This window comes from Polistes dominula, unplaced genomic scaffold, assembly GCF_049000335.1.
Source record: "Polistes dominula isolate Pdom_NZ unplaced genomic scaffold, Pdom_raw_medaka contig_18, whole genome shotgun sequence".
Lineage (NCBI taxonomy): Eukaryota > Metazoa > Arthropoda > Insecta > Hymenoptera > Vespidae > Polistes > Polistes dominula.
The window spans coordinates 2660563-2685680 of NW_028301164.1; the positions used below are offsets into that span (position 1 = coordinate 2660563).

General features: G+C 25.8%; 1 protein-coding gene across 2 annotated transcripts in view; it reads left to right on the forward strand.

The window, feature by feature from the left end:
• Positions 1 to 25118, forward strand: part of LOC107070353 (lachesin) — a 99101-nt gene that overhangs the window by 52930 nt on the left and 21053 nt on the right. For both annotated transcript variants that reach the window (XM_089178951.1, XM_015328465.2), the window contains exons 3-5: positions 3861 to 3976; positions 14665 to 14950; positions 23491 to 23652. In XM_089178951.1, the coding sequence (XP_089035077.1) occupies positions 3861 to 3976; positions 14665 to 14950; positions 23491 to 23652 (564 nt within the window). The remainder of the gene's footprint in view (positions 1 to 3860; positions 3977 to 14664; positions 14951 to 23490; positions 23653 to 25118) is intronic.

Genomic DNA, 25118 nt, shown 5'->3' on the forward strand with positions numbered 1-25118 from the left:
TGATATTACTCCTTCTTACAAGGATTCGAATCCTTTTGTCTGTGCATCTTGCGATACGAAAGAAACTTCGTAAGAGTAAGAACTATAAACCAAGAGTTGTCCTCTTTCTATCTTTTTTCTTTTTCTTTTTCTTTTTCTTTTTTTTTTTTTTTTTAATTCTTTTCTGTTTCTGTTCTTTCTCACACTTTTTGTCTCTTGTTTTCGTCTCTGTCTCTCTGCTGTATCGATGGGAAAACCGATACCGCGTTCAAAGTCGATTTCCCGTAAATCGAAGTGCAATTCTTCTAGCATGTTACGTCTGTGTATCTAGAGAAAGAGAGAAAGAGAGAGATATAGAGAAAGTGTTCTTCCCGGAAATAAACTGCAATCGGTTTGCTAGAGTTCTGTAAAAACGATTGCTCTTACTAGAAACTCGTTGTTATTTAAATGAGAAGACACGTTGCCACAGTATAGTTCCGGTACTTTGCTTTCTCTATTGCAAACATTTCTATCCCCTCTCTTGCTCCCTTTTTCCCTCTATATTTTATTTTGTTTCGTTTCTACGATCGAATGAAAAAAAAAAGTGATAAAACTCTAGGATAAAAAAGAAAAAGAAAAAGAAAAGGAAAAAAACAAGAAAATGTAAAGAAACAATAAAAGATCTTAATAAAGTTTTGATTAAAAAATATGATCGTTTAGAAGATAAAAAAAAATTGTCCATTTGTTTATCGTCGATTGAATCATAAATCAGATTTTCATTTTAATGAGAACGTATATCGTGATTGTAGAAAGAATAGAAGATTATGATCTATGAATATGAGCTAATCGTTGAATGTAGCGTATTACGCACACGCTGAGTTGGTAAAGCGTATAATACGGGAGGTAGAATGATCTATAGGGTCTCATTGCGATTGGTAATACTGCATAGTGAGTATTACGAAAGCTTATCTATCCCTATTGCCGACGTTGTTATCACGTAATAGTATATTTGACGATATGTATTTTCATTATCTAGTAATATTACTGTTTAATCTTTATCCTAAGATTCAATCGTTCGTTATAATTAAAACGTATAGTTTGTTACAGTTTTATTTAGATTTATTATCTTGCATTAGTTTGTTTAACCCTTTAGGTACACATCTACTTGAAAATTATTTTGAAATGTTATATTTATTAGGGTTATATTACAAAAAGTAATCAAAATTTCTTAGATGAGTAGCACTTCTAATTACACTCAATTTTCACAGTATTTTTTGTCAATGAAAAATCGGAGGACTTTTTAAAAAAGAAATTGAACAATTTTCTTAACTTCTTCTTCTTCTTCTTTTTCTTCTTTTTATTTTGTATTTTTACAAATAATCTTTGAAACGTTATAACTTTTCACATTCAACAAACGAATATCCGAATGATTTGTTTTTTTTTTATTTTAATTATTCCATTATACATCAACTTTCAAAACTTGTACAAGTATCGTCGAATTCGGAATTATGGAATTTTAAATTCATTTCCTGTAAAAATACGGGGGGGGGGGAGGGGAGGAAAAACTTTTTCCTTCCTGCGGCTAATATTTTTCTTTTCTAATTTACTTTCGTTTTCTTTTCTTTTTTCGTAGAGAGTTTATTTTTCATCGAACTTTTACAAAATTCTTATTCAATCTTGAGAAATGCATGACGTAATGATAATAACGTTTAAATCTTTAAAAATAAGTAAAACGTAAACGTTAAAAAATCCGTAAACGAAATTTTTTTAAAAACTGACTAATTTTGTCTTCGTAATTAAAGGAGAGAAGATTACAGAGATTCAGCGAAAAATAGTAAAGGAACGAAAAACGTAATCGTAAATGTATAAACGTAAAGAAAATCTAGTTACTTCGTGTTCTGTATAATTTAAATTAAATTATTTCATATTTGAATTTATAGTAAACCAGAAGAAGTAAAAAAAAATGTAAATCGTTTAAACGTCCGAGAAAAAATATAATTGTAATATTTTTAATGCAAACTCATGATGCATTTTGAAATACATAAAAAAAACCGTTTGACCATTTCTCGAAAGACCTTTTTTACGTTTAATCTTATCTACAGTAATTAAAAAAATAAATCGCATGTTATCAGGATAATTTTATCTTTTAGGACAAAATTTTGTCCATAGGAAAGAAGAAAAAAGATAAAAGAAAAATTTCAAATGCTACTCGCGACGATTAAATAAATTTTTTCCTATTATTTTTATTTTGTTTTATTTTTTTTCAGATGTGAATATTACATTTAATGTCTTTATTTTGTAAAACAATTTTTATTAGTCAATTATAAGAGAATTTTATTATTAAAATAATTGGCAATTATTTGAAATAAATTTGTCGAGCAACATTTCAAGTTAAATTTCTTGCCAACGAAATAAATGTCAAGATTTTGATAAGATTAATTTAATATTCATTGCAGCATTGAATTAATTAATTATGTATAACTTTGATATTTATATTTCGTATAAGTTAAAATACAGTTTTGAAAGATTATGCTATAAAAAAATTTGTGATTTGCCATAAGAAAAGAATGAAATAAAAAAAAAAAAAAACAAAGAAAGAAAGAAAAAAGAGATAGAAATAAAACGTTAACTATAGTTGTAATAATTATTTCATTTAAACTACCAATTCAAAGTTTTATTCTCTTCTTCTATTATCTGTTTAATGATATTTACATTAGTAGATGATACATCTACTTCAGGAAGAAAGAAATAAAAAAAAAAGAAATAAAGAAAGATGGTAAATGTAATTAACAGGTAATTCTCCACCATCATTTTCATTATACTTTCTAAACGTACTATACTCTTAAAATAATCTTTACGATCTTTTAAGCCTCACGAATTTGGCCCATTGAAAATTTACTTTCTAATGTAAACCTAATTATCCCTCTACCTCGGGTATGAATAATTTATTTTCCAATGTTCTACCCCTTTTTCGTTTATTTTACACAGGTTATAATTCTTAAAAGTAGCGAATAAAATTACAATTTCATTGGTATACTCTTAATGATTACGGTACTAAGGGATATTTATTATTTCTTTAAAAAAAATATTTTTCTAAAATGAAATTTTTCTTCAACAAAAATCAAGAATCCAATTTAAACAATAATACAATTGTTAATGATTATTAATTATTATTTTTAATTAACGAAACGTGTTGGAATAATAATTACGGTACCTAGGGTTATTTATTATTTCTTAAGAATAATATTTTTCTAAAACGACATTTTTGTTCAACAAAAATCTACAATCCAATTTAAACAATAATACAATTATATAAATTGTTAATTATTATTAATTATTATTTTTAATCAACAAAACGTGTTGGAATAATAAATAGTACTTAGGGTTATTTATTATTTCTTTAAAAAAAATATTTTTCCTATAACATTAAATTAAAATCAAGAATCCAATTTAAACAATAATACAATTATATAAATTGTTAATTATTATTAATTATTATTTTTAATCAACAAAAAGTGTTGGAATAATGAATGGTACTTAGGGTTATTTATTATTTCTTTAAAAAAAATATTTTTCCTATAACATTAAATTAAAATAAAAAATTCAATTTAAACAATAATACAATTATATAGATTGTTAATTATTATAAATTATTTTTAATCAACGAGACGTGTTGGAATAATAATTACAGTATCTAAGGTGATTATTAATTATTTCTTGAAAAATATTTTTCTTATAACATTAAACTAAAATAAAGAATTCAATTTAAACAATAATACAATTATATAGATTGTTAATTATTATTAATTATTTGTAATCAAGGAAACGTGTTGGAACGAACTATAATTAGATACGTTTAATTAAATTTATTATAAAATTTATTATTTTTTTTTTGTTTCCAGAATCTTTGAGTGCAAATAGCGGACCGATTATCGTTGCACCAGTTGGAAATCAAACTGCAGCTGTTGGAAAAGAAGTTGTTTTCTCTTGCAGCGTTCGAAACATCGGAAAGTACAAGGTAAACTAAATTATTAATTGAGAAGACATAAAGTTGTTTAAAAAGATACCATACTTATACTTTATTGGATACTTTTTATATACATATATAACCAAACCTATGATTCACCAACATCCAAATATTCTTTCTTCAAAATCGATAATATTCTTGCAAAAGTAATAGTTCAAAGTAGTTTCGCGGAAGAAAAACTCGACCGTTTGTGAGTTTTAATATCTTTCGAAAACGTTCAGAAAAGTTCACAGCGTTGGAAAAGAATTTTTCTCGCGATATACATTATATATATATATATATATCTATCTTTCTACATCTCGTAAAAATATATTCACGCGGATAAAAAAAAAAGAGAGAGAGAAAGTGAGAAAAAGAAAAAGATGTAGAGAATAAAATATAAAAAAATATTACAAAATTTTTCATAGAAATAATATTTTACAATAACATTACAAAATTTCATCAAATTATTTCACAGTTAAATATAATATACGTATAGTATATAAAATATTTAAAATATTTCCAACTAAATCGGTGTTAATATATTATATATTATATATATATATATATATTCACGAATAAAAAAAAGGTATATATAAAAATAAATTACATAAAACTTTCATTAATAATTTATTATTATTTCAAATATAAATGTTCCTATTTATTGGGTAATGAAGAATCGTTTTTAAATCTTTAATTTGAATAAAATTAAATATAAATTTTAATTAAATACAGGATTATTTATTATTTCTTAAGAAAAGTATATTTCATTATAACATTAAACTAAATGTTAATATATATATATTTTATTTATACATACTTATTTATATACATATTTTATCATTTACTATATATTTTATTCACGAATAAAAAAAGGATATATAAAAATAGATTATATGAAACCTTCATTAATAATTTATTATTTTAATTATAAATGTTTTTATTTACTCAATAACGTAATCGTTTTTTAAATTGTCAGTGAATTTAGTTATTCTTATTTGATTTTTTTTTTTTAATTTTAATTAAAAAAGTGTCAAGTATCGTACAGTTTTTTTTCCCCCGATGTTTATTCGCAATAACACGAAACAAATTTATTTCATTTTACATTTGCTTTTAGATTGCATACGTATCGGTAGAATTAACACTTTAAACAAAAAATTAGAAATGGTTTACAATTTGTGTCATGATATTTTAATAAATCTTTAAATAACCTCCTACACATTCTCAGATTGTTTGAACATAGAAATCTCAGTCACCCTTTTATATACAATATGTCAATAAATATGAAGAAAATTGACCTACTAAACGATATTTTGATTTTAAATAAGACAAATAAAATGTTCAATATAAATCAACAGATTTATTTTTAATTAATCGTAACATCTTTTCTCTCTACACTACATAAAACTGTATAAACATTTACAACATATTATTCTTGCTAAAGGTAGACCAATTAAATATTAAATATAAAAAAAAAAAAAGAAAAAACATATGAACTTATTAAAATGATTCTTAAAAATAATTCTATCAAAGTATATATATTCCACACGTTACATATATATATTTATTATTTTTATTATTTCAATTATTTCTTTATTTAATATTTATTTTAATATTATTATATATTCGTAACTTTTTATTTATACACTTTGATAAAATTTTATTTAAATTTTGTTCTCTTATTAAATTTATTTTTTTTTTTTTAATTTAATTATTCAATTAAATTAAATTTTATTTGAAATCAAAAATTCACGAGAAAAGTGTATAAAAATATTATTTTCACGAATAAATAATAGAATAATTCGATTATTATTTCATCGACATTTCAATAGAAATATAATGATTGAGATAAAAAAAAAAAGAAAAGGAGAATGAAAAAAAAAAAAAGAAAAAAAAAGGGATCCACTATATCACACATACCACGAGTAACGTAGGTATGGAAATCCATCTTTTTCCCCTTGGCAGAAAAATTGAATCGAGCCAAGTGAAAAATCCCGCCACGAATTCCTTCAACGACCTGTCTTCTTCATCTCACTCTCTCTCTCTCTCTCTCTCTCTCTCTCTCTCTCTCTCTCTTTCTTTCTTTCTGGCACACAAATACACACAGAAAGTTAGGTATACACTTATACACATATTTTCTTTCTATACTAACATCAACGTTCTACCACTTAGTCTTCATATCGCGTTTACGTGGCCGCAAGTAGCTTGCTCGAAAATAAAACGAATCGTGGCAACTCGTTCGCTACGGTTTTAACTTTTTTACAGTTTGACGTTTTGCGAGCGTAAATGAACGTTTCTCAACGATAAATATATTAATATTTCTCTCCCTCTCTCTCTCTCTCTCTCTCTCTCTCTCTCTTTATATATATATATTTCCATTTCGAGTGTAATTAAAAAAGTGATTTTAAACTTGAACAATTATTGTTGTCTATTACAGAAACAAGCCCAATTTTTCTTCTTTTTTTTTTTTTTTGGTTTTATTCTTCTCAAACGTTTCTCCTTATTATCATACATTTTTAATCCATCCAATTTTCTAACCGAATGTAGTATAGTAACGTGACTGTCGAACCGAGAAATTAAACTTTCTCTCTTTCTCTTATTTTCTTACCGTAACAACGTCTTGTCGTTTAAAGTACGATCCCTTTCGATTAGAATCCACTTGCTGCGCTATAAAATAAAGAAAGAGGAAAAAGAGGAAAGAAAAAGAATATAAAAAAGAAAAATAACGAGGAAAGATAATAATATAAAAAAAAAAAAAAAAGAAAAGAAAAAACAATGAGAACAAGTGAAAAGAAAAATAGAAAAAAGAAAGAGTTACAAAGTCGTGGAAGGAGGATAGAATAATCGTGAAAAGTAAAGATAGAAAAAAAAAAAAAAAAAAAGAAGGAAAAACAACTATGGATGAGGGCCAAACGAATTTTCTACTTTACCTAAATAGAGAAAGAGAAAGAGAGAGAAAGAGAGAGACCTAGAATAAAAAAAAAAAAAAAACAAGACAGAAAGAGAGAGAGAGAGAGAACATGGCGACAGATTCCAGGTCGTAAAATATCCGGTTAGATGAAATATTCTCGGCTCATGGAGAAAGAAGTTTCTCATCCTCTCTCTCTCTCTCTCTCTCTCTCTCTCTCCCTCACTCACGTGTAAAGAAGCTCGAAGGTAGAAGTAACAACTATGAGATCGGTGGGTGGGTGGTAGTGGTGGGTGGTTGGGGAAAGGACTGCTTGGGATTAAGATAAGCCAGGGGTACCAGTGAAAGCTTTCGAATAGTTTCTAGAAGCCCCGTTACGATAAAGCTTTCTAACCCTATACTCTCTCTTACTCTTTCTCTCTCTCTCTCTCTCTCTCTTTCTCTTTCTATCTATTTAAAATTCTAATTCCATCGCAAGGAGTAGTAGCAGCAGCAGCAGCAGCAGCACTAGCCGCAGGACACAATGAGTAAAAACGCGTAAAAGCACGCGCAAACAGGATGCCAGTTCCTGGATCGAAACTATGACCCTTCATGGTGGGACGTACTTTAAGTCTTGCAAAAGCCTAGGAAAGCTTTCCTATTCTAACCATTCATCGAGCAGAAAAAAAGGGGAAAAAAAGGAAAAGGTAGGGATAGGTTAGAGGAAACGACGACGACAACGACGACGACGACGACGACGACGACGGCTTAGCTGTCACGCTTTTAATACGGCTTCTGAAGAGACGTTTAGCATGCCGATGATGATAGATCACCTCCCATACTATTATATATATATATTCATTGAGAAAATATTTTATTTTTATTTTTCTATCTGTCGTTACCACCCAAAAGAGGAGAGGGAGATTGGTGAAAAGGGAAATGTCTTTTCTTAACTTTTTAAATTGAAATTGTTTTTTGAAGTAATAACTTCTTTAGAATGGGGCTGATTTGAAAATGAATGCGACGAGAAAGCGACAGATAGCTATAAACGAAACAAACAAACTTATTATTATTTTTACGACGATCATTAAATGTCTAACATTGATTAATTTCAATTTTTAAATATTTTTCTTTATATATAAGATACTAAATATTATTCTAAAAATATGCATTAATTAATTGCAAAATAAAATTCAATTTTGATCATTATTTATAAAAACATTACGCCTATAGGAATGCAACTTACAGGCTGCATGCTTGCAGGCGCGCATTTTTATAATTATTAAATAAATAATTACAAACAAAGAATAAAAATAATATTATATAATAAATTATCTTACGACTGATACTATGCATTCGTCTCATTCTCTTGAAACTTGTTTTTTTTTTTTTTTTTTTTTTTTTGAAGGTTTCACTTCTAACTTGTGTGATTTGCACACATGTTTTTTTTTTTTTTATTTATTCTTTTTATTTTCCTTTTCTTTCTTTTTTTCTTTTTAGAAAGAGAAAAACTTCGACTATACAAAAATATTCAAACGAGTTGTCGGAAAAATGTGCTACAACACATTTTATCGACCGGACGATTTGAAACGCCACACTGTATTGCATAATATTTGTGTAATGTATTTTATTTCGTTGCCATAACGAATTTATTTATCATCTAAATTCTACGAAATATATATATATATTTTTTATTTTCATTTTTATTCTACACGCGTCCAAAGACACAACGTAGTGTAATTTGATTCAAATTGAAATTTGTGTTTTCTTGTTTTCTCTCTCTCTCTCTCTCTCTCTCTCACTCTCTCTCTCTCTCTCTCTCTCTCTCTCCCATTCTCTCATTCTCTACGTTAAAATGAAAAGGGAGGAGAGAGAAAACTTTCTGTAACTTTTCTTTCGTTTTATTTTTTTTTTTTTTTTCAACAAACACGTCGAAACGCGTTGATTTTACCTTACGCGAGATATATTATTTAATTTTTTTATTTCTTTTTTCTTTTTTTTTTATTATTTTTCCACTTTTACTAACGTCAAGTTAATAATATGCGAATAACTCTGCTCGAAATTTTATAATTACATAATTGTTATCATGTTTTTTCGCAAAGAGATAGAGAAAGAAAGAGAGAGAAAAAAATCACTTTCTTTAGATTTAAACACAAGTAACTTATATTTTATTTTTCTCTTTTATTTTATATTATTATTTTCATTTATATTATTACCGTTATATCATCGTGTTGTACAAGTTGATTTGGAGAAATTTCATGAGAAATTCGTGATGCAGATGTTAAAGCAAAGTAGAGAGAAAGAGAGAGAGAGAGAGAGAGAGAGAGAGAGAGAGGGATAGAGTAAAGTCTCGTTTCAGTTAAACGCACGAATAGGCAGGGGAGACAGGGGGATGGGCGGGGAAGAGTTGGATGAAGGGTGGTTGAAAGAAGAAGAGTAGGAGTAGGAAAAGGGTGGGTTGGATGGGTGTTGGAGAGGAAGTCCCATTACTATCTGCATCGATCTCGTTTCTATTCATATAAAGCCGAAGCTTTCCAGTTTCCAATTTTGATCGAAATTTTGGCTAATTCGTGGAATATTATCGTGGAATAAAAAGATTTACCACACTGAGCACTATGGAAATTCGCTAATTGCTAATTGATTTGATTTAAACCGAAGTGGTTAATTCAAAATGATGCGAAATGATTATGATCGTGTGTGCGATAGCAAATGATTATGTCTGTGTTACCCCCTTGTATGGATTACTGAAGCGGCTTACGTTAATTTCTCTCTCTCTCTTTCTCTCTCTCTCTCTCTCCCTCTCAGCTAATTATTGGAAATTTTAATGTTTTCCTAAGCGACTCGGAACCAAAGCTATGCCAGTTTTGTATCTTTCGCGAAATTTTCTTGTTAAATCTGGGTTACGTTCAGAATATAACATACACGTATGTTTTATATATATTATAACATACTATATATATATATATATATGTGGAGCGTGTCTGATTTTACAATTCAAAATAATATTTCAAATATTACACGTATTTATATATAAATTAAACATATTGTTATATTAATGAGATAATTATGATATGTATAGGTATAATATATTTAATTAGAACATACAGTGTAGTTATATGCACTTATTTTGATAAAATTAATACAGTATCGTTATTTAAATATATCGATAAACACTCGGTAATATTTTATAATTTATTTCGTGGAATTATCGAATAATAAGAAAATATTTCTAAAAAGGTCTGACAGTTTTATTTATTTGTAGTAAGTACTCGTTTATCGATCGATATAAATTTGTCTTATTAAAGTATGTTGAATAGTTAGTTTTCTAAGTGATCTCATCAGAGATGAGAGGAGGGAAAATGAAATGTTAATATTCCAGGAATGTATGTGTGTACGTGCATGCATGTTAAATTTTATCTATGAAATAAACATACGTATAATACGATCGTTTGAATATTTATATGATATTAAAATATTTTAACTATGTGTATTACGTTAATATATGTAACTATTATTATAAATGTGAAATCTATTAATTTATGATATAAACCATTAAATAAATATATTGACCTGTTTAAAAATGAAAGAAGATAAAATAACATATTTTAAATAGGTAATATATAAGAATTCCTTGTGAGAGACGAGTAATTAAAATATTACATTGAAATTTGATCCGAAGATTAAATCCAATAATAAAATGCGACTAATAGAACATTGAGTTTTCAAAGTATAGAAAAAAGATAAGAACAAATAACTACCGGGTGTTGTTGTAGTATTATTATTACAACATTTTATTTATACGCAAATAGAAACGATTAAAAACACTAATATATTATAATAACTAATATATAATTATTATTATTTTATAATAATTTATAATAATTATATATAATTATATATAATTATATAATAATATTTAATAATAATTATATAATATTATTAACTAATATAATATTATTTCATATATATATGAAATAATATTGAGAGAAACTTACTCGAGTGAATTTTTAATTTACATTTATTTTTAATCATTATAATATTCAATTTGAAGGATCAAAAATATGTGCATAGAATAAAATATATAGGTACGTGCATCCTGTTAAATTTACGTTCCAAATTTTCTGTGTATTTTCCAAATGAAATCGTTCATTTGGATTTAAACGTAAAAGCATCAAAGACGAGAAAATTTATCTTGATTTTGTAGTTACACATACTATATATAAAAATAGAAAGAGAAAGAGAGAGAGAGAGAGAGAGAGAGAGAGAGTAATAGTAATCAAACGTTATATCTATAGAAGTTTATGAAAATTAAAGGAAAATTTGCAAAGCATCGATTCGTAAAGTTTACATTTGAAATCATTTGAAATAAGAAGAAATAAAAATGATGATACGTTTCTATAACATTGTATCGGAGGATAATTTGATATGGCTTTTTCATATTACACAATTTGCTTATTACCTGTACGCTATTATCTCGTAATGTCGTGCTCCGTTACGATACATAACGATATAATAATAGAAGTACGCTATTGTGGTAGAGAAAATGTTATTATCAAGTTTAATATCACGTTAGTAGATCCGTGCGAGCTTCGTACACTCGTAGGAAAAGCTACGAGGAGAATTCGACATCGATCTTTCAAACATATATGTTCTTTTACTCATATATATATATATACATATATATCATCAATTGAAAAATGAAGCTTTTTATTTTTTCTAAGAAGATTAATATTTTTCTTTTATATATATATATATTATATATTAAAATATACAATAAACATTTTTATATATTATACGATTTTATATATAATATAATATTATATATATAATTTATAAATTTTAATAAAATTAATATTATAAATTTTATAAAAAAAATAATTTTTTAATAAAATATTATATATATATATATTATATTTATAATATATATTTTATATTTAAATTATATTATAAATATTATATATTTTATATATCGTAGATTAAAAATAATTCGATTTGATTTATTAATCATATTTATAACAAATGATCATCCTTGATTAAAAAAAAAAAAAATACTTTACATTTAATGTAAAAAAAAAAATTAATAATCTAATTTTTATTTAATAATAATAACACAATTTCCTACGATCAAATAAATATATTTCTATAATATATTATCAAACAATATGCATATATATATATATATATATATTATTTTTTCTAATTAAAATATCATTTTAACGAAATTCATATAAATTCCTATGAATAATATATTTCGCTCGCAATTATCAGTGTTAAATTTAGCTTAATAATTAAATCAATGTTTCAACTCTCATACTCGATATAATTTCATTTGATAATTTTTATATAAATTTAAATTAACATTTTCTTTTTTTTTCTTTTTTCTTTTTTTTCATTTATCCATACGAAAATCTGTATCCGTAGATATTTGAACGAACAGAATTAAAGAAAGGGAGAGAAAGAAAGGGAGAAAAGGGTTATCCAGACAAAACGCAAACTGTCCTACGAAAATCGAGTTTGGCAGATTATTACTGTCACGGATGTATAACTCTGTCTGGGGGAAACTTTTACGTTAGCTAAAATAAATGGGATACCCTCGTTTTCCTTTCCAACTCTCCCACCCTTTCCTTCTCACCCTTCTACCTTCATCTTCTTCTTTACCTCCTATCCTCTTTTGCTGGCAATCGCGAAAAGTAACGATAAAACGTTAATTAAGAGACTGCCGTGAGGTTCGTAAAAGCTATGCCTGGTGGGTTGTCTGTCAGTTTTTCGAAAGATTCATACAAAAGTTTGCTGACCGCATTTTACATGAACTCAACATATACGTACGATTAAAAAGGAAACCTTCACAACCCCCAACCCAACCTTCGAGCTAGAGTTGAGCACGTTTCCAAGAGGGGGTTGGGTGGGTGGTATGCACGAAAAGTAATACATCGAAAAAAAAGTAGGTTAACAATTACAAGCTACCATGTTATTTATACTGATCAAAAATTCTTTCTCGATAATATTTTTACGATAAAAAAAGAAATGAAGAAAAAATATATATATATATGTAAAGATAAATGTATACCTCCCTTCCCACTGAACCCCGTGTTAGAAATGACTGTTCGATTCGAAATATTCGTCACGATTTTTCTTTACTTTAAACACTGAAAAATAGAAATTCAATTTATTTTCAATCTATTATCAAAACAATCATTTGAAATAAATTTCTCTCTCTCTCTCTTTCTCTCTCTCTCTCTCTCTCTCACTCTCATCTCGTATCGTTGATATCGGTGAACAATTTTTCAAAATGTCATGATACAATTTTGATAGTAAAAATTATGATAGGTTCTTTTATTTATTAATTTTTTTTTTTGTCGAAATTTTTCTAAAATAAACTCCCCTTCAAAAAGAAACAAAATATAGAGAGAAAAGTACATCAAAACAAAAAGTATATTATACTGTATTATAACACGTTGAAAAGTTAGCCCTCTTTTTTTAACTCATTATTATTTTCATCCTTTTGAATCTAAATACATTGCATCTAGGTTCGCATTAGCCACTTACGGTTAACCCACGGATCTTGTACGCACGGTAACATTACACAACGTACCTACTGTACAATGTGTCGTACGAACATAATACCGTCGCTTAAAATTTCTCATTGTAATATAATATAATACCTGGCACACATACGCACTCATACACACATACATAAATTCACACAGTGTAGTTTACTATTTACCGCAACGCGCTATGCAACACGCACCATAGTCCAAAAGGCAAAGCACGTGTGTACTTTTCATATATATATATATATATATATATATATATATGTATGTATATGTGTGTATATGAAAAGGAAACAGGATAGAGAGAAAGAGAGAAAGAGGAATTCATGAAATGCAATGCATTCTACGTGGTAAAGAGGACATTTCGACGAGCACGGTATACCACGTAACGTCACTACCTATGTACGAAAACGGGAAGAAAATAAATTACGCGTATAACGAAATGGAAGCTATTTCGAAATATACAGAGTGTGCCAAAAATAGTTGCACAAAGTAAATAATAAGATTTATCTCTTGAGATTATACTTTATACACCATAACATTTGATATATATTAATGGGGACCGAAAAGTAATCCAAATTTTTCTTCGCTGCCGAAGAACATTTATTTATTTCAAGAAAAAATTTTGTTTATCATTTTCTAACACTTTTTGCTTTACGTAAAAAAAAAAAATTGTTCAATTCAATTTTTAAAGTCCTTCGATTTTTCATTGATACAAATTAAATATGTGTGTACTCATCAAAGAAATTTTGATCACTTTTCGGTACCCCTAATATATATATTATAAAATTTATTAACAAATTATTAATACATTGATTATAATCTTATATTTTATACAATAATATAAAAATAATGAAAATTCGATCCTCCCTTAAAAATAAAATACACAAAAAGAAGAACGTCGTAAAATTAAAATTCAAATCGAATATAAATCTTATCCGATTGTATACTATTCAACCAACTTTTGATTCATCCTGTATATTCTCACGAAAATATCAGGTAATTGGCTGAACATTTTTACACATGATATATTTTAATTTATATCATTTAACAAATATAACAATAATAATAATAATAATAATAAATTGTTACCATCATTGAATTCATACATTTTACATCATCGTTAAAAATCGTACACATTTTTCTCAAACAATTTAAAGATGGAAAATATTAAAATAATTTGTTACTTCAATTGATATTAAAAATTTTGATTGAACGTGTTGTATTATTCTTTTTCTAATTTTTTGTTTTTCTGTACACAGGTTGCATGGTTACGAGCTTCGGACCAGACGGTTTTGACGGTACACACGAGAACTGTGACGCACAATGCACGTATTTCGATATCTCACGAGACCGGCAGTAATTCTGGGTCCGGTGCTACGTCCGGCGCCTTCGGTGTGACAGGAAGTAGCCAAGCTACGGAGGAAGTCGTCAACGGCACGTGGCGTTTGCACATTCGTCAACTAAAGGAGTCAGACAGGGACTGTTACATGTGCCAGATCAACACTAGCCCAATGAAATCCGAGTTGGGTTGCGTCGATATACTCGGTGAGACCTATTATCCATTCATTCCTATTTATTTATTTATTTATTCATTTATTCATTTATTCATTTATTTAATTTATATTCTATTTTTTATTTCTTTTGCTAACTTTTTCTTTCAATCTTTTCCTATCACCGAAACAAACATTATTTTCTATTTCGTTTATTAAAAAGTTAAAAAAAGAATTTCCATCTTTGTAGTAGTATTTTAATGAAAACCACAATCTAACTGCGTATAGATAAAATATATACATACATTTGTGTGTATGTGTGTGTGTGTGTGTGTGTGTTAGTTTTGACGTTATCGGAAATAAGAATTTTTTTGCAAGTTACTTTGCCTTTATTTTTCGTTATATTTTTTTTTCCTTTTTTATTTTCGTTTGATTATTTAACGAATCAGGAAAAATTGAAGAAGAAAGAAAACAACAACATAACAAAAATAAAAATTTTTAATAGGAAAAAGAAACAGAAAAAAGAAGTTTTACGTTGAATTTTGTTACAGTCATCTATCGTATATTTTCATCGTAAATTTTTCCCTTAATCCGTAACTTTTAGAAAGCTGTGGGATTTGTTAAACGAAGGAACCTTTCAGTAAAGTAGCTCGTCATTCGCTCCTTCGGATCGTACTTTTAAGTCCTATAAGTTGTGCTAACATTTGCGTTCGCCCTAGCGGTATGATCACCCTAAACTTTCTGTGTGTTTTTTTTTTCTTTCCTTCCCTTTTCACATTTTCGAGCCTTTAATTCATAAAGCAACGAACGTAGTACTTTTATACTTTATCCTTCTCTCGAAAAAATTGAAATGATAAAAAAAAATGCTTCCTATTTCTTTTCAATATTTTTTTTTTTTTGAAACATTTTATTTTATTCCCAATTACGAGTCAACGTTGATAAGAAAGTTGACATACACGATTTCGCGAATCACCATTCTCGTTACGTATTTAAAGTTACGTGACGTTTTAAATTTACCGTCCATGAGAGATCGAAATCTCTTACCTCCGTTAATTTATGACACCTAAGTTGTAAGGATCATTATAACGGGTGAAACTATTCGAACGTTTTATTAAAAGTTACGTAAAAAATAAAATTATATATGATATGATATGATATATATATATATATATATATATATATATATATCATACCGTTGTAAACAAAATAAAGAATAAATCTTTTGGTTACTAAAAACTCACATGAATTCCTTGTATGCAAAAAAAAAGAAAAAATTCTGATACAACCCTGACGCATATAAAAGTTCGTATACTATTAAACGATAAGCTTGTACGAGCGAATTTACATGGAAAAATATTTGCAACAAGTCTTATGTTAGAAATAAAAATAAAAAAAATAAAAGAAATAAAAATAAAAGGAAACTACTTTGGATTATGGTTGTCACGGATACAATGTAAATTTTCTTATCCGACACATTTTATTGTATCGTCAATAGCAATCGAGTTTATTCAAGTAGAATATTTGAAAACACCTTTCACCCGGTATAACGTTAAAATAATCGTTTCGATCATAAAAAAAAAAGAAAACGAGAGAGAAAGAAAGTAAAGGAACGTATACGTTCGTGAAAGTGTGAAGAATTGAAGAGAGATCGCGTGCAAAGTTTGCGGTAAGTTTTAACGTCCCTTTATGTAATATAAAGCTTACATGAGCCGAGAAATGGTATGGTAATTTGGTTGCGATCAATTTTTCTACCCACCATTCGCGAATATGAACGTAATTTGTTCAGTCGTTGGTATGAAATCGTTAGTCGACTATACCACATCGGATAACGGCTTACTATTGGCGACATTGATTTATATAAATGGTTAATTCCCTTTTTAATGGAAATCATTTCAATCTTTACTTTAATTATTCATTTATTTTCTATATTTATTATCTACAACTATTTGACAATATCGTTTTATCACGGTTGAGATTGAATTATGTTTTTTATTATTTCAATTTTATAAAATAATAACACACGTTAATGTTGATAATGCAGATTAATTTGTATTTATTGATTTAAAAATTAAAATATAAAATGATGTTCATTGAAAATTTAAAATAATAACAAAAGGATCATATGAGTAGATTTAATGTTAAATGAAAAAGATAATTTTTATCTAACAATAAGCTCTTTGTTTGAATATTCCTGTATTTATTTGTTATATTCATCGTTAAATTATGAAAAACTTGAATTATAATAATAAAAAAGAACCAAGAATAATTCATTACAAAATTACAAGTATATATATATATATATATATAAGTAAATTTTTTGACAATATCGTTTTATCACGGTTGAGATTGAATTGTTTTGTATAACATCAATTTTATAAAATAATGACACGTTAATGTTGATAATGCAGATTAATTTGTATTTATTGATTTAAAAATTAAAATATAAAATAATGTTCATTGAAAATTTAAAATAATAACAAAAGGATCATATGAGTAGATTTAATGTTAAATGAAAAAGATAATTTTTATCTAACAATAAGCTCTTTGTTTGAATATTCCTGTATTTATTTGTTATACTCATCGTTAAATTATGAAAAACTTGAATTATAATAAAAAAGAAAACTGAAAATAATTCATTACAAAATTATAAGTTGATATGGTTTATAAAAATATCTCGTGTATTCGTGATATATGATTATGAGGAAAAAGATAATAAGATAAAATAATATATTAAATATTTAATAAGCTCTGATGGAATATTATTCGACATATTGAAAAGTTATTCACAGTTATTATTACTTCATGACCCATAACTAATAGCTCGAGTTCAATTAAAAATTTTGTTTCTCGGTAAATTTAAAAACCGTGATGAATCTATATATATCTATATATATATTTATATCTTATTCGAATGGAAATAATCTCGTACACGAATAAATATATCGTGATATTAATTTTTCATCGATTCTGGAATGATTCGTTGAATTGATTTAAATTTACGCCCAGTAACAGTGCAAAATCATCGTGAAAATTCAGAAAGTTCGTCGGTTTTCAAGTGATGGGATGGATTTATTGGAGAGTAGAAAATAATTCCTTCTTTTCCATTCTTTCGTGAATGAGAGAGAGAGAAAAAAATACGAACGGTGATTTCTCAACTGAGAATTTAATAAATACGATTGACAGAAAATGTCTTCCTTTTTTCTCTTCTCTTTCTCTCTTTCTACCTTTCTTTGATCTTTTATTTCATTCCATCTGTTTCTTTTTTTTTTTTTTTTTGTCTTTTCTGTTCTATCCGATGCAAAAGTATTGCATTCGTGCAATACAGAAAAGAAAGAGAGAGAGAAAGATAGTACGATGGTATATTCCACGGTAAATTATTCCTTTTTATTGCCACCTGGAACGAGAAGATGTTATATTTTTCTCGGAAGAAAACGACAAGAAAATATTTTTCTTTTACCATGAGTCTCTACGCCTTCTCTCTCTCTCTCTCTCTCTCTCTCTCTCTTTCTCTCTTTTTCTATTTCTTCCAAGAAGAGAAAATCCACTATTCATCGGAGTTCGCATAATCGTTCGTTATGTATAAATCAACACGAATGAGATATACGAAAATCTTAAGCATTTATTACTTTTAATTTTTCAACCAATCTTCTATTCATATTTTTTTTTTTTTAATTTATTATTCATTTTTTTTTTTTTTCATTTTTTTCTTTTCTCATTTCAAGTTAGAAATATGAAACTAAGAAAATATTTATTTTTTATATTTTTTTCCAACCGAGGTGGAAAAACCAATCCCAAATATCATTTTTTTTTTTTACTTGTTTTTTTGTTTTTTTTTTCTATCCACGAGAAAATATTTTCATCGTTTTATTTGTTTAAAAAATATATATTTACTTGTATTTTTATGAAATATTTTTCTCAAATATTATCTTGTTTACTTTAAACAAATATTATCGATTTTTCTTTAACATTGCATTTGATTCAACACATAAAAGTTTATATTAACTTGTGAGTAGTTCTAATATCAAATAACAAAAGTTTACCAGTGTTCGAATAAAATATTATATTAATAATTAAATAAAAAAAAAGCAAATTAAATGAATAAATTAAATGAAACCAAAAAAAAAGGTATATTATTGTTAATAATTTCATTGAATATGTATTACAATAATTATTGTAAAATATATTATATTTCCATATAATATAATATTTAAATATATTGAATATTATATATATATATATATATATATAATACGATTTTTTTTTATATTTTATATATATATTATATTATATTTATATTTTTTATTATTTTATATATATTATTTATATTAATATTATATTTATAATTTATATGTATATAATATAATATTTAATTTAAAAGTATAAATTTAAATTAAATAAATATAATAAATTTAAATATATTATATGATAATATATATTATTATATTTATATTAAATATTTATACTATATATTTATATAATATTATATTTATATACCATATATTACAATTTAATATATATACAATATTATTATTATTATTATTATTAATTGGCATTAGGAACTCGAAAGTTCAATATAATACAATAATATATATATATTACACCATTAAGAAAAATAATCTAATTAAAATTATTTTAGTATCCCAAGTATTACAATAAAATAAAATAAAATAAAATAAAAAAAATAAAAAAGAAAGTAAGTAGATTGTAATTTATCAAATTTGACAAGTAAGAAGATAAAATCCTAACGATTACAATGAAAGAATATTAATTATTTGATTAGAATGACATTAGAATTCCCATTACATAAATGCAACCTAACTTATGTACAACTTGCATTAATGTATTGTTACCATATATAGATATGATCTAAAAGAATTCGAATGTAAAAAAAAAAAAAAGTAATGTTCTTTTCTCAATACATTTCCTGGTATTATGGGTTTGTCATCACATATGACAAAAGAAATGACTGGTTACAGTTTTTACAGTATGCTTTTATAAACTGTCATTATGATTAATAACATCGTTTCATTCAAAACGACCAATTGATTATCTCTTTTCTTTAGTAAAAATTTGATCGATCGTTGTCACGACCTACGAAGGGAATGGGGTGAGAAGGGGAGGGTGGATGAGTGGGTGAGAGAGTTAAGGCATTGGGATGTAAATTAAGTGAAATTTTCAAACTCGATAGATACTTTTTAGTTCGGGCGAATCTGCCGATAAAGTTTGATATACGTTATATATATATATATATATATAAAATGTGTATACGATAACTCACAATTGGATTATAACTTTGTTACATTTTTGTTGTAGTAGATCTTGCAACTGCATCGATGAATTTTAATACAATAACTCACGATACTTTATGATAGTACTCGTTAAACAACCCAAAGTATATTTTATTTTATTATTTATTTCCTTTTTTTTTATCCTACTTATTAAAAAGAACAAAGTTATAGAATTCGGTCAGATAATTTAAATAATACAACGTGTATATTAATAGTATGAGTAGAAAAAAAATTAAATAAGTTTATTAACAAAGTTATAAATCTTAACACTTAATTCTACAATTGTATATAACAATCAATAATTATTTAATATAAATAAATAATATATTAATTGTATATACTAAATATAATTTATTATTATATGTATATTGATATATTATATAATATATAATAATTATTTAATTAATATATAATTTATTATTTTATATATATATATATATATATTAGATATATATGTATATTAATATAAATAAATATAATAAATAATATTAGTAATGTATATATAATATAATAATTTTTTAATTAATCACTTACATTACACCACTTACAACCACACTTACATTTATCACGTTGGATTATATTAATTCCCATTATATTATTAATATTACACGAGATTAATAAAAACTTCAAATAAAAATTTAATTATAAATAAAAAGTATACAGAGAAAATATAAAGAAATATAAATGTATCGTCTCTAAAAAAAAAAATCTAACATTAAACTGACCCGTTGTTATTTATGAAAGTCATTTGAAATTCTTTTCTATCCACTGTGTTGTTTATATGACTTTCCTTAAAAGGATTTTTCATTTATTACATAGAATATTTTCGTTGTATATATGTTCAACAACGTTCGTGATGTCATATAAACAATATTCAATAACAGAGGAGACAAACGAGTCAGTTTAAACATGGAACTTCGAAGAGAACGGTACGTATAACTAATACTCTTCACATTTAGAATACAATATACATTCTTTTTTGATTAATTAACAATTATTTAAATAACTTGAACATTTTCAAATTGTGTCACCCCTCCTTCAACACCACTCATCCTCTAATAAACAATAATCTCGTAATAACTATTTATCGATTAATTTCCAATATCATACACGCGTGCATACACACACACACACACTTACAGTACACTAATACTAGTACCTTTTATAATTTCATTGAGCTGTAAATCGAGTAACATAATTATCGGTAATTTAATTTTATTATTTATTAATGAATTCATCATATAGGAATCATTGAATTATATTAAATTGTTATGGGTATTTTAAATACTTTTTATATTACATGAAAGCAAATAACACGATCAACGATGATAATTATTACGATCCTAGGTTTATCTTAACTATTAATTATTATTTATCTTAAAATAACTTATAAAAGTATTGTTTAATAATTAATTAATTAATTATATTGGAATCATTGAATTATATTAAATTGTTATGGATATTTTAAATACTTTTTATATTACATAAAAGCAAATAACACGATCAACGATGATAATTATTACGATTCTAGGTTTATCTTAACTATTAATTATTATTTATCTTAAAATAACTTATAAAAGTATTGTTTAATAATTAATTAATTAATTATATTGGAATCATTGAATTATATTAAATTGTTATGGATATTTTAAATACTTTTTATATTACATGAAAGCAAATAATACGATCAACGATGATAATTATTACGATTCTAGGTTTATCTTAACTATTAATTATAATTTATCTACTCTTGATTTTTATTATCTAGAAACCTGAATCGAGTCTAATTATAACATACGCTACATATTAACGTCTATCTCATTACGAAACTTACTTCACGAAAGCTTGTAGTTTGTTAAGGTTTACTTTTGTTATCTATCTGTTTCCCTTGTCCTTACAAACTATCGAAACTTTCTCACTCAAAATATATCTTCTAAGACATTTTTTTTCAGACTACCTTTACTAACTCTTTTTTGTTTCAACAAATATAAAAAAAAAATCAAAAAGTAATAGGTCGAGAATAAATTTATAATAATTTGTTAATGATTGTATCATTGGTTTATAATGATATACAAGTAGAAAAATTAACGTGATATAATTTTATTTTAAATATAAAGAAGTAAACTTAAAATAAAATAAAATATATAATTATTTATAAGTATATTTTATTACTTAAAATAAAATAAAATAAAATAAAATAATACTCTTTTATATTTATAAGTATATTTTACTATTTAAAATAAAATAAAACAAAATATATTTATTTATAAGTATATCTTACTACTAAAAATAAAATAAAATACACTATATTTATTTATAAGTATATTTTACTAAAAATAAAATCAAATCAAATCGAATATACTTATTTATCAGTATATTTTATTTACCACTACTTTATTTACAAGTATATACTCTTATACTTTATTTTTATATAAATAAAAATATACTTATAAATAAAATCAAAGCAAATAAACTTATTTAAAGTATACAGAAGTATAAACTTTATATAAAATATATTAATTTACAATATAATATAATAATTATATAATAATTTTTTTTTAATGTATATTAAAATAACTTTCCTTTAAATTCCTAGGGTCTGACACATATATGAGTTACCTTTCTTTTCATATATATTTAGGAATCGTTAATTCATATTTCTCGCGAATCAAAATCGATCGTACCTTTTCCCTATACCTATCCCTTTCTTCTCCTCCTTCCTCCCTTTTCCCTCAACCATCATCCCCTACATCTCGCAAGTTCGGCTATCGTCCCACATTTTGTGTAATCAATCATCTCGAATGGTAGACACTGACCCCCCTTCACCCACTTTTTCTCCCTCGCGTGTTCTTTTACTTACTCGCGAGGGTAAATTACGGTACGTAATAGCAAAAAGAAAATACTAACGGTAGGAAAAAAGAAATAGAAAAAAAAAAGAAAAAAACAAAGTAAGAAAGAAAGAGAAAAAAATGTAGAAAAGAAATGTAAAAGAGAATTAGAGAATATGATTTGCCAAAAGAAAAAATATCATTTAATATATTATAATAAATAATATTAATATTATTAATATCATTAAATTAGATAATAATAATAAATAATTAAATAATGTAACAAAAGGATAACACTTTCTTTTTGACGTATGTTTTTTTTTCTATTTCTGTTGTTTTTTTTGTTTTTGTTTTTTCATTTCATTATTTTTCGAGAGTAGGTATACTTTTTACTTTACTACAAAATTCATTAAGAAAAAACTAATTCGTCGTTGTTGTTGTTGTTTTATATTTGTTTGTGTGTGTGTTTTTCATTACAGTACCACCGGACATTGTTTACGGGGGTGATACCACCGCGGATTTAGCAGTTTCGGAGGGTGACAATGCAACTTTGAGTTGTAGAGCTACTGGCCGACCAACTCCAAGAATTTTATGGAAACGAGAAAATAACGAGCCCATATTATTAAGGTCCTCATCTACAGGTATATAATATCAAAAATATTATCAAATTTTTATATCTTTTTTTTTTTGAAACTTTTTATATTAGAATTTCTTCTTATTATTATATTATATATTTATTATACAATATTTTATTTATTTAATTATTTAAATTGTTATTTATTTCTATTTATTTAATTTATTATTATTTATCTAGTATATATTATTATAATTATATTATTATATTTTTATTGCACTATTATATTATATTTATTTCTTACTATTATATTATATATTTATTATACTATTATATTATATTTATTTCCTATTATTATTTTATAAATCCCTAGTAACACAAAATATTGAAAAATATTAAATACACATGAATTCAATATTTGTCAATATTTTGTGCTACTAGGGATGTTTATTCTTAGTTTTGTTTTGTTTTGTTTTTATTGCATTTTCCTTGTATATCTTTTTATGTCATTCATTTTTCATTTTCATCTATCATTTTTCGTATTTTTTATATTTTTCTACTCACCTTGTATCTCAGTTCCTTTTGCTATTCTTTCTTCATGTCAGTAAAGAAAGAAGAGAGTCACAGAAACGAGACGACGAAGGTTTAATTTTGTTTGCTTCGGCTTTCCGTCTTACCACCTTTTGCGAAACCGTCTTTTTCTTTTCTCTTCTATTCTATTCTATTCTATTTCTTTTCTCTTCTCTTCTCTTCTCTTTTCTTCTCATCTCTTCTCTTCACTTCACTTTCTTTCTTTCTTTCTAGTAAAGCAGACCATCCAAGTCTTACTCTTACTCTTATTTTATTTTTATTCTTTTCTACTTTTCCAACAAGATTCCACTCTATTCTTACGTTTATTTCCTTTATTTCGTAACGATCGCATACTCCCAACCACCCACTTGCTTGCCTACCTTCTTCTTCTTCTTCTTTTTCTTCTTTTTCTTCTTCTTTTTCTTTTTCTTATATTTCTTTTTCTTCTTATTCGTCTTCTCTGTGCTCAACGCGTGCACAAAGCACGGCAACGTATTTATTCACCTTCATATTAAAGCTCTTTTACTCCTTCTTCCTTCTAAACCATCCTCTACTACCCTCAACCATCCTCTACCACCCTCAACCATCCTCTACCATTCTGAACCATCCTAAACCCCACTCTTCCTTTCCTTCTTTTCTCTCTCTCTCTCTCTCTTTTTCTTTTTTTCTTTCTATCTTTGGAACTTCTATCTCTCCTGGTTTATTTCTTCTATTTTTTTTTTCTCTTTTATTTTATTTTTCACGTACCTATTCCGTAACCATACCATATTTTTTCGATATCGAATTTTCAATATATTAAAGGTTGGTTGGTAGGTATATATCTCCTATTATATACTTCACACCGATGCAACTTTTTCCACAGATATTTAATTTTTATTCTTACCAAGAGCCAACCCGATATCCGTTTATACGAATTTTAACAAATTTTACATGTTTGTCGATAAGAGAGAAAGAGAAAGAGAA